The 12,067-nt window shown below is 45.0% G+C and overlaps 1 protein-coding gene across 1 annotated transcript; it reads right to left on the reverse strand.

The window, feature by feature from the left end:
* Nucleotides 1-2,376: 2,376 nt before the first annotated feature.
* LOC112944244 (lysozyme g) lies at nt 2,377-4,786 on the reverse strand. Its single transcript, XM_026035641.1, has 5 exons — nt 4,720-4,786; nt 4,275-4,376; nt 3,799-3,995; nt 3,544-3,682; nt 2,377-2,535 (listed from the first exon to the last, which is right to left on the reverse strand). The coding sequence occupies exons 1-5, from the start codon at nt 4,760-4,762 to the stop codon at nt 2,402-2,404; spliced, it is 615 nt and encodes a 204-aa protein (XP_025891426.1). The 5' UTR covers nt 4,763-4,786; the 3' UTR covers nt 2,377-2,401.
* Nucleotides 4,787-12,067: the final 7,281 nt, after the last annotated feature.

Consider the following 12,067-nt stretch of genomic DNA (forward strand, 5'->3'; position numbering starts at 1 on the left):
RCATAATCCTARCTCTCTCAGTATGCACATGAGATTAAATTTTCTTGAACCAGGTAGAACCATTCTCCTTTTTCCCATGTATTTTTTAGGTAGTATAGTTCCTTCAGTAAACTTTACTATTCATGATACATGAATAATTATTTCCTCAAGTAACAGTTTATCTTTAAGGAACTAACTTTATAAGCTAATAAATTATAAATTGATAAGTTTATAAGTTATATGCTACACCAGCATAGCAAAGCTTGACTTTATACCTTAATATTTAAACAATAAAAAGACGGATAGATTCCTATAACGTCAATCCAACAAAGTGCCAAAGGAAGGAAGTGGTGGCTGTAAAAGGGAACTAGCTGAAACATAAATTTCAGTATTTTGATCCCYGCCCCCTCACCATAGTTTTTGCAGAAGTTCTCCTTCTCATATCAACAGGCATTAAGGACCCACTGGAGAGTACTAATAGGACTGATAGTGGAATCTTACATAARTTGCACAATGTTGGTGCCTGTTGCAATAAGTTCGTTTCTGCAAGACTTAGATCTTACAAAACTGAGTAAAGACTTCAGATAACTTCTCAAGTATCTTGGAAGCCTGGTTCATGACCTCATGAAGTACAATAGAAGCCTTTCTCCTTATCATTAGCAAAACTGAAGTATATTTCTGCTTAAAATGAAAGCCCCAAATTGGGCTGTATTTCTATATTTATGTGTGTGTACCTGCTCCTTCACCATTTTTGCTCCTTTCCCCCTCSTGACTGTCTACTTTGAACCAGGCAGCCAGACCGCTAGGAGAATGGATAGAGGTTGCAGAACCTGTTGGTGCAGTCTGGGTCCTGGCAATAATGTCCTGTCAAGGCCACTTTGTCTCYAGGTCTAACGGCCCAGGTCCCTCAGCTTCCTCCCATATATCCTGTTCTCCAGCACCCAACCAACCTTGTGGCCTCCCTTGAATTTGCTTCAGCCTATTTACATCCCTCTTTATCTAGGGAGCCCAAACTGGATACAGTTCATGTATGTTCATGAAGACTTCATGAGTGTTCATGAAGATACTAAACAGGACTATCTCCAGTGGAATTCCACTAGTCACTGGCCACCAGATGGACTTTATGATGGTTCTCTGAGCCCATTAGTCCAGTCAATTCTACACCCACTTTATTGTCTGCCTCTTCAGTCCATGTCTGTACAATCTGGTCATAAAGATACTATGGGAGACTGTGTCAGAGACTTTCCTTGGTGAAGACATACAGTATCCACTGCTCCGTCTCTTCCATAAGGCCAATCATCTCAGCACCAAAGGTAAAGAGTTGGCCAAGCATTATTTACTCTCTGTAATTCCATGCTGGATGTCTGCAGCAGGGTCTCTATGTCTCACTCTTCTCCATGTGAACCATAACTCGGTGCACTGCTAATGGCCTTGGATTACATTTTCGTGCTCTTTTTAGACTCTTGCAGACTGCAATTTTTTACTATTTTTTGACATAGTTTTTTCCACTCTGTGAAAAAAATCCACATCAAGAATAAAGATTATTCCCTCCCAAACAAGTTGATGCTAGTAGAAAAGCCACAGCCTGCATTGCTTGCTGGTAGATCAAAACCAGCTGTTCCTATGGTCCTGGAAAATGACAGTTATTCACACTTTCTGGTATCTACCCCTCTCTTTTCCTTGYCTTTCCACCTTCTACACCCCAGACTCTGAAAAAAAAAAAAAAAAGTTCATTTTCAGGTCTAGAAGTATTAGGAGCAGCAAGTATGCCAAACACACACTGATATTTTATTGAGTATCACTCTTACACAGCAGGAGTGTAAAGACTTTGACAGCAGAGGGAAAAAAAGGAAAGGTTTTTCTGAAGCAGAAGTATATATTTCATCCTGTTTCTTTCTCAGATTGTTTATCTACCTAAAATTAGCATTGTCCTTCCAACTTTACTAACACAGAAGAAAATATGAGTATAGAAATCCAAGTTCAGTCTCCAAAAAACTACTTTTCTCTTTCTGATTTCTTGAGAGAATGACAGATTTTGACATAGATGTGTTTAAAGATTTGGAAGCCAACAAATTATCAATAGCATAACAAAATAGTCCTTATAACTCGGAGAAATACAGAGATAGCATAAAATATTATAACATTCTGCTTTTTTTTTTTTTGTAAAATCTAAAATATATCATTTTTAAAGGAACTACATGGTCAGTGTTTTACTGAATACTGTTTTAAAAACTTGGGACTTTAATCTGCAAGTTCTTATTCATGTAAATCATTCCTGTAAATTTGTATCGATATGGATTTGCAGAATATATGGCTACATGCAGGACTGGCAGAAGCATCTTCTTCCCTTGCACTTTGTCTTCCTCAGGGGTGTTAGGTAAGTAGTGGTAAAGAACCTGCTCTGTCAAGAAGATTCCCAAGTCTAGTATCCATGTAGCTTATAAAACTGGGCTCGAGCAACCACATCGTTGGCGTAGTCATCATGGGTAGTTCCAATGTCCATCCTTTCATAGCTTCGGACATTCCCAGAACCAGCATTGTAGGCAGAAATCCCACCTGAAATGAAACAGAAGGAGTCATAAAGATTCAAATATATATATATATAGCAGCACTGAAAATTGCAGCCTGATGTGTCCTTGTGTCCTGCTTTTCCTGCTTTTACATGATTTGAAAGTTTTCACTTACTTTTGAAGGGGGAGAGGGAAAGGTACCATTATCAGAGCCTCCCTCACTTAACTGAGGCTCTGCAAACAGCTTATATTTATGCCTGAATACAGCAAAATGTCAGAATGGTACTGGGGGCTTGTTTATTTACATTAGCACAACCCCTCCATTTGCACCAAATTTATTCACAGCATAATATAAGTTCCAGCATCCTTGTAACTTTTTATTGATCCTTTAAAATTACTGCTCTTAAAAAAGCAGTTAAAACAGAATCATACATTGCATGTGTTTCATCTTAGAGCTGCTGCTGTTTATGCTACCCCATATGCTGTGTTGAAAGGCAGAGATTTGTGAGCTGGCTGCGGATCGAGCTCGTGCTGGCAGGCGCAGCCGTCCAGCGGGGTGACACTGGCTGCAATGTGCAACCTGCTAAGAGGCAGGCAGATTTGCCACGTTGCCCAGCAGGGTTCTGCCATTCCCTGGAAGCATGTTCATTCTGCAAACACTTCATCTCTGTCTCTTGTGCCATACGGAGTGAACTGCTGGCTCCATTCAAGTAAACTGCAGAACTATTAACTGGAATGGTTGTAGTTTTCTCATGGTCAGGTAAGGAAAGCTCAGCTATAATATAGAGTAGATTTCAGGTATGTAAATACTTCCTGCRCAGTATTCAGAAAGAATTGAGACAGAACGCCAAGGAAAGCTAGAAACAACACAGAATAGATGAAGCTTGTCTTTTTGCCTGTGAAATAAAAAAGCAGACAGCCATCACCACTGGTGACAAGCTGAGTGAGCATTTGCCAGAASTGTTGTTATTAAGGAACACAGAAAATAATTCAGTATGTTCTCATCCTAAAGTTTTTCTTTGCTTCTGGACAAAATCTATAGTGTGTATGCTACCTTTCAGCTGTTGCTCCTTTGTCCAGCGTGGAAACTTCTTCTTTATTTTATTGATCATTGAGATAAGAATTTCTGTGCCCTGTGTAAGATGTCTTTCTCCATTCCATTCTCCCACAGGTCTGTGCGATCTTTTATCCACCTAGAAATGCAGAGCAAAATGTCATTTTCCTGCAGTAATGGATGATATATTTAAGAAATTTGCTTTTCTTTACAAGATTTTTGTTTATCTGATTTTACTGGGGTATCAGCAAATACCTGCATTAGACCAAAGCCATTTCCATTGTCACCCCAGCCGTTCCTCAGTGCTTTCCCAGCATGAGATTCTCGAGAGATAATGCCAGCGATCACAGCTGGTTCGATGCACAGTTTTTGGCCAACTTTCTTAATAAGAGCTTTATATCTATTCATAGTCGATAGGTCCACTTCAGCAATCTTTTTTGAAGCAGCAACTCCTGCAATTCAAATAAAAAGTATTTCCTWAATAATTTTCGTGACTCAGAATTTGTCTGTCACCTCCCAAAGTCGAAATCAGCCCTAGTGTAATTATTCTAAAACAGATAGAATTAAATAGATAGAATTACACCTAAACTGCATATGCTTTGCTTCTAAAGGAAGTAAATAATAGCCTATAGGGATATTATGAAGTGCTCAGCATTTTGAAACCTTAAAAGCACTTTGGACTGCTCTGCCTACTGTGAAATGGAGCTGCGAGCCAGAAAGGTGACACCCACCGCAGTAGTTCAGTCCCTCTGGTTTCGCCGTTTTGCATGAAGCCCCAGTGGTGTCAATCCTGCTCACGTCACCGTAGCAGTTGGTCCGGCCCTGGGACGTACCTGAGAAAGTCAACCAGAAAGATGTGGGCAGCTGGGAGCTCTGGCAGCTGCGAGTAAAGCCCAGGGGAGGCCAGAGCTGCTGCTGTGCGTGGGGAGGACGCGCTGGGGACGCAGGTGTGGAGTCACCTCTTTGTGCCAGGGCAGGAGACCCAACCTGTGCCCACCCCGGCGTGACTCGCAGGAGGAGCTGAGGATTCCCTCATCCAACACAGTCAATTTGGTATTGAGCCAAGCCTCTTCTTCAGCATATGGGTTAGATTTTGGGGCAGGGAGGTGAGGAGATGTCTGGGGAACTTGCTTTGGCTTAGGGGCTCAGTGAAGAGGAGGGAGATGCCAAACTTACCCAGGAGGGCAGCGAGGCCCAGCAGCACAAGCATCACATGCATGGGGATGGTTCTTCCGAGCACACAAAACAACCTGAAAATCAATCAGAAGAACATGAAGACATGARTATATCTCACTGGGTGCTCAGCAAACACAAAGAAACCGTGCCTGAATGAAGGCAGCTGTTTGTCTGTGCAAAGTGAGAGATACATTGCTCCGCATCTGCTCTTATAAGCAGTCGTCACTAATGTTGATCTCTCTCTTCTAACACAAAACAGTCTGCAGCCACTCACAAGGCACTTGTGACCATTCAGTTTTGTTGATACTTAGAATCCACTTMCTACAGGATGTCTTGGTAGCTTCCTTTGAGTTCAAAATTTAATTCAGGGAAATTAAAATTAATAACCCTCAGTGCTCTTTGCTGTGGCACTCTCATTAYGTACACCTATTCTATGCCCATATTCTACATAAAAGCCAAGTTTTCTTCATGCAGACAGCTCTGCCTGGCTCCTCTGAGTCTGTCTTTATAATCAATATAGAGAGAAAGGCTCTTTCAGCAAGCACTTTGTCTAAGTTATCACGGACATCTCCTTCAAGAAGACCTGTGCCCTGGGAGCAGCTAGTCCTCCTCTCAAGCTGTTAAGGGAGCCTAGGGAAAAATGCTCCTAAATACATGAGAGCCAGGAAAATATAGGTGAGCTGAATCCAGGGCAACAGAACAAATCCTGGTGTCCCTTTTCGAGTAGAAATCTCCTGGAGCGAAGCCTGTTGCCCGTGGGTCCTCAGGGAGGTGGGATCTTACCTGCTTGCCAGTCTTGCTCTGCCACGGCACCGAGGCTTTGGGACGTTGGATATATGTGGCGAGGCGCCTCCCTTTTTACGTTAACCTGGCATGTGATGAAATGCACGGGGCTGTGGTTTTGCCAGGCCTAACAGCCAGTTTTCAAGTGCAAATAGAGCCTGTGCCGTTATAGACCCTGGCGTGGCACCAAGTATATTCTCAGGAGTGGCTTTTCCCAGATTTCGAAACAACAACAAACCCCTTTATCTTTCTCTGGGTGTTTCTGCAGCCACATTTTTCGTGTGTTTCATAACCCAGTTGTGAAAGGAACCGTGATGTCGGCAAAACTAAAGGCAAGGACTCCAGCCTTCCTGCAAGTGTTTTCTCCAAGACCAGTGTTTCTCCTGCTCTTGCTCTGGCACCTGCTAAATAAAAGAGGGCCATGACCAGCCCTTAGGTACCGGCTGTGTGGCACGAGGGGGCCTGCAGCCCTGCACAGGCCTAGCTCTCTCCTTGGGGCTGGACAGGGTGCCCCCTGTACAAGGTGCACTGCTCATACCTCTCTTGAGCTCTGCTTTTCTCTTGCTTTGGTTTCTGTGCTGCTGCTGAATGAGCCCAGCTCGTCCCCCAGATGATTCAGGCACTTGCCTCCATGCTGCTCTCTGCGGGGAGGTGGGGAGTTTCCTGGCACGCGGCGATTCGCAACGGGGCAGGTGCCATTTGCCATGCGGAGCCAGCACTCCTCAGGAGCTGCAGACCTCTGTGCCACATGAATAACAGGTTGTTTGGCTATGATTGCTTGAATCAGAAGGCCATAGGGTGCCTTACATTTGCAGACCAAGCTTTTTTGCCTATGCCAGAGACACCTCTCCTGCTCACCATTCCCAGAAATGGTATTTCCAAATGCTTTCCGTCCATTCCAAGCAGTCCCTGAAACCTTTGCCAGTGCCTTCCCGTTTCTCCTGTCCCAGCCCCTGCTCAATGCTGGCTTTGAGGAGACACAACATGAGGAGGAAGAAGGATGCATCAAGGCCCAGATATACAGAGTCAGCCTCAAGTGTGGCGGTCAAAGTTATCGTGTGTGTGCAGGGGGGTTGGACTACATGACCTCTAAAGGACTCTTCTGACCTTAAGGATTCTATGATCTATGCTACAGCCAGTCGGACAGCTGGGGGGCAATCTCACACCACCACCACAAATACTGCAGCAGGGGAAAGTATTGCCTGGCGGGCTCTGGTTTTGTCTCCTGAGCCATGCCCTAAAGCATGTGTAGAAGGTAGAAAGCAACGTGTATGAGGACTTCATRGGCCAAAGAGCCATGGCCTGGGTCTGTCATGGGGCTGATTCCAGCTGTTGATGAGTCTGTTCACAGCCAGAAGGGCCACAACTGTATTCTGTGTATGTACTTCTTCAAGAGCCCCCATCTCCTTCCATGATATGTATACCCTGGATATCACCTCACCTCTGACTACATTTTCATGATATGGAGCTTTTGCACAATGTGAGTAGTGATCGATTTGCCTGTTGATCCCCCAGATTAACCTTCATTGCTCAGACAATAACTAGACAGAGAAGAGCTTTGTGGCTCTCGCGTATTTGCTCAAGGTGATTTTGTTTTAACACATCTCTCGGAAAGCTCAAGGAAGGGGAAACTGCTACTGAACAGAACAACAGGTGTTTCCACCCTTTTTCATTTGGAGGGAAGAGGGCAAATATACTGAGATATTAATTGGTTGCTGTGGTTATAGGATTAGCTGAACTTCTGCATCTTCTTTCTGTTTTCTAGAAGGAGATTCCCCTTCCGCCTCATGATTTCCTCTCTCCCACCATTCTCGTACTCCTGTATGGGATTATGGTTCCTGTGTATGAAGAGCATTTACCCAGCCAGTCTGATCTGCTTTGCTACTTGAATTTATTCTCTGTGGTAGTCTGCAGTCAGGGAAATGCAGCAACCAGGAAAAGAAAAAAAAAAAAAAAAAAAAGGCTTTTAAAAATATTGTTTATTTAACTCTAAAACAAAGATTGGTTTTATTGAGAAAAAGGGCTACGTGTGCCAAAATGCTAATTCGTATGCTAGATCTGTTGTTTTAGTCCAGGTCCATAAATTCTGAGGGAATTGGCTTCCCTCTGTTTTCGCTGACTCTCTCTCCCCTGAAATCTGGCATTTAAATTATGCCAGTGCTCCTGCTTCCCTGCCCGGAGCCAATGTGGGGAACTCCTCCATGGGGCAAGCTGCAGCATATGTGTGAGTAGCTCTTTCACCATCTCTCTCTGGGTTTGCTGTGAAGGGTACATTTGCATCTTTYATTCACCCCTTGGGCTTCRTATTCACAGAATCACAGAATTACAGAATAGCTTAAGCTGGAAGGGACCTCTGGAGGTCTTTATTCTAACCTCCTACTCAAAGCTGGGCCAGCTTCAAAGCTAGATAAGGTTGCTCATGGCCTGTTCCTGTTATGTTCTGAGCATCTCCAAGGATGGAGATTCCCTATCCCCTCTGTGGAGCCTGTTACAGCGATTAACCACTCACTTTTTCTTCTGAAAAATTCCTTTCTTTTTATCAAATCCAAATCTTCTTTGTTGCTTCATGTGACCGTTGTCTTTCACCTTCTTGCTGTGCACCTCCGAGAAGGATGTAACTCCCATCTCCTCTATAAACTCTGTGCCAGTAGCTGAAAAGGTCTCCCTGAAGCTGTCCCTCTTCCAAGTGAACAGACCCATGTCCCCGGGCAGCCTTGTGGCCTCCGCTGGACTCACTCCAGGATGTCAATGTCCTTCTTGAACTGGGGAGCCCAAAACTGGACATAGGTGCCCAATAGGCACAGGATMACTTCCCTCAACCCGATGACAACTCTCTGACCAAGGGCACGATAGGATTTCTTTGCTGCAAGGGTGCCTTGCTGGCTCGTGGCTGATATAGTGTCCAGCAGGACTCCTGGATCCTTCYCTGCAGAGCTGCAACCAGTCAGCCCCTAACCTACCCTGGTGCAGAGGTTATTCCTCTCCAGGTGCAGGACAGGCGTTGCCTGTTGACAAATCTCATGAGATTTAGGCACAATCACTGATCAGCTAAACTTTATCAAAAATCCTCTAGCTCTGAGCCACACTGCACATAGCTTATTGTGTGACCTCTTTACACTCATTGCAGTAATATTCTCTTTCGAGCTGCATCACAGTCCTTTAGTCCTAAAGGCTGTAATAGCTCTCACAGCCATTTGGACCATGTGTAAGAAGAGAGAGTGGTCCTAGATAAGAGTATAGGTTTCTCTGGAATTGTTGCCTCTTAAGAGCAGCAGCTGTTCCAGCAAATAATGATGCTAGTGGTGTCCTCTGGGACAAGTGCTGGASTGGCAGGAGGTAAGATTTAGGACCAGATGTAAATTGAGATGTGGCTGAATAGGCAGTGAATTGGTAAAACCTGATTTAAAGGGTAGAAATGGGATAAGCAGCAGAAGTATTTTCTCTTTACCTGCCTTTTAATAAGAAATATTACCAGTTYTTTGATATGAATATTTTTGGAAGAGAGGGCTGCAGATAGGGCAGTTCAGAGGAGTGAAGGAACAAGATGCCTTGGGTCATATTGTTCCTTGCTGCATGGCCTTTTGTGCTCTTGAGCATCTCTCCTCTACCACTAATTAGCTTAATAATGTCCATGGAGGAAAGTAGTGATCTTAGTACGCCTTAAAAGAAGAAACTAGACTGATTCTCAGATCAAATAAGCTCMTTTAAACTGTGTGTGAGAAAGATGAGTGTTAGTCTATGCTACAGAGTTCAGCTTCCCTAAGCTGGCAGATAGTRGGTGCTGGGAGCTCTCCAGTACTGGAGGCAGCTCCCATGTCCAGGGCCTGTAAGGCAAGCAGGAAGCCCACAGCTAACATGAAGGAATGCTCTAAGGAGGGATCCCATCCCTCAGATGAGCTCCAGCTGGTATCAAGTGTCCTCTTGTGCTGACCATGCTCCTGCACCAAGGAGGTTAGAGGAAGAAGCAAGTAATAAGAGTAGGAGGTTCCATTATTTGGCATGTAGATTTTTTTTCCCCACATCCAGTGGTGCTATATGATACCTGGCCTGCTGGGCAAACTCACAAAGTGCCTAGGTAGGTAAGTCAGATTAGATTCTTGTTCTTCTGTGAGGGTATCAGCAAGTACATGGATAAAGGCCCATGAGCAAAATATACTTGTGGCTTTGACAAAGTTTCAGAACAGCATTACTAAGGAAGATATGTTACCATAGAAGTGGAGGGCAGGTTTTTCATGGACTAAAAGCTGTTTTCTGCAAAGTAAAAGGTTTAACAGTCCCTTTCTAGGATGGAGGAATGAGGAGAGTGAGCAATGAAATCTCCAAGTTTGAGGGTGATATTTTCAGGAGCATTGCACACCATGCAGGAGACAAGGAGATCCAGAAGGACTTCACAAAACCAAGTGGGGGAAAAAAAAAAAAAAAAAGAAAGATAGCAGCATAGATGAGTGTGCATTAATGCATCCAGGGAAAAATGATATCTAAGTGATGCTGACATTCAGTTTGGAGAGGGGAAGGCWGTATGTTGTGATGCAGCCTGAGTGTGCATGAAGCCCTGCTGCCTTGACCACAAAAGAGTCCTTGGGACTGTTTCTTGGCTAGCAAATCCCAGCCCATGTTTTCAACAAGTAACAGAGCAAAACAAACACAGTTATTCAGTGTTATCTTGCTGCGGTGGCATTTCTCTTTATTTTTTCTGTCCCTGATAGAGAAAGATGGGAACATGTGGCGTAAACCGATCCAGCTCCAGCATTTAGAGTCTGTCACCTCCCATGTGGCTTATGGCTTCGCTTGACCTGCTCTGGGCACAGTTTTCCCACTGTTTCAGGTGCCAGTGAAATGAATTGTTGAACTGCTTCCTCTGCCAAGAGTCTCCAAAGGTGTGGGAAAGAAAGCTTTCCACCTCACATTCACTATTTATTATAAGGAGTGTCTATGGTGAGGTTTGCCCTTTTTTCCCCATGTTCTCTGAAGGAATCGATGCTTTGCTACATTTGTGACAAAATACATACTAAACACTTAAATACACTTCCCAATTTGATTTAAAAACAAAACATAGATTCCAAACAAATGGGATTTTGCTTCCTTGCCTCATTTTTCTTTTTTTTGTCATTTCTTTCTGCTTGCAGCAAATGCTGATGCAGAATAGCCTACTTGGAAAGGTCCCTAAGAAAACACCTGTCTCATTCCCCTGGTCTGCTGCTGCTACTGTTAAATATTAATCCTCATTATTCTTTAAAACCTCCAGTGAATGTCGCATTGCTTCACCACCCTCCAAGTGTTTCAAAGCGCCCGACACGAACCTCCCGTGAAGGAGCCAAGCCTCGGCACTTGCCCTGCCCTGATCTTGGGAAATCAGGGCTGTGTTCTTCTCCTTCCTGGAAGAATGAGAAAAAAGAAAACAGAAAAGCGTCTGTAGCTTGTGTTTATTATGTTTATTGGAGGCCGTGCCCTGGCGTGAGCTGTGATCCTGCCTCTTGGCAGGCCCAGCAGGCCCGGACGCTATCATGGTGCCTCAGCAGCACTGGCGACGCAGGGCGCCATCTTGGCTGCTTTGCCAAAGGCCATCGTGAAATGACGTTTCCCCTCTTATTTATTTATTTTCCTCTCCTCTGTGCCCCTTCCCCTGGCAAATTGTTCATTTTCCCCCGAGACCCACCCCCAGCATTGCTGGTGGGGCGGCCGCTGGCCCCGCTCTCCGTTCCCCTCCAGCCATGCATGTGCAAGGTCCTTGGTGTGAGATGGTCGTTTGGCACCTGCGTTTGCTCAGTTTCATTAACTGTCTTTAATCATTTAAGGCCCTTTTGCCACAGACAGCCTTAGTGCAGGCGGGAGGGAGCCTGGCGGCAGCGGCTGCTCCAACCACTTTTGGATCTTTCTTTCCCCTCTCCCTGCTCCCCAATTCACGCCTTTACCCCCCTTTCTCCTGCTGTGCAGTGCATGTGAACACGGCATTAGCTCATTTGTTTTCCAGGCTTTTCCATCATGTTTTTCCATCGTGGACTGAACAGGCTTCACCTGGGCACTTTGATTTAATTAAATGCACTGCCAGCAATAAAAACTTTTAATTACCGGTGCTGGTATTAAGAAAGGAAGGAGACATCAACAAATAAATGCTTAGAGAAATGCCTTTCCTTCCTCCTTCCCTGGGCTCAGCTTTGGTCGGATACCTCTCCTCCACCCTCCAGGGTCTCCACTTCCACCTTGGACTTTGCCGCGTGCCACATGGCTGCCCTGAGGGGCTGCAGTGGGGGGTCTGGGCGGTTGGGGTCAGCCTAAATATTCTCTCTCAGTAGGACTGCAGCCCTTCACATGGGTCCTCCATGACCTTGGTCCTTAAGGAAGACCCTGCCCTGTGTGGGTCCTCCATGGCTTGGGGTCCCTTGGAGGTGTCCCCATTCCATGTGGGTCCCCACAGTCACTTCCCCTTGGAGGTTTCCCTCCCCTGCATGGGTCCTCCATAGCTGTGGTCCCTTGAGGTGTCCCTGCCCCATGTAGATCCTCTATGGCCCTGGTCCCTTGAGGTGTCTCTGCCTCACATAGGTCCTCCATGGTTCCCTTGAGATGT

The sequence above is a fragment of the Nothoprocta perdicaria genome, unplaced genomic scaffold, assembly GCF_003342845.1.
Source record: "Nothoprocta perdicaria isolate Ctin4 unplaced genomic scaffold, notPer1 scaffold_163, whole genome shotgun sequence".
Lineage (NCBI taxonomy): Eukaryota > Metazoa > Chordata > Aves > Tinamiformes > Tinamidae > Nothoprocta > Nothoprocta perdicaria.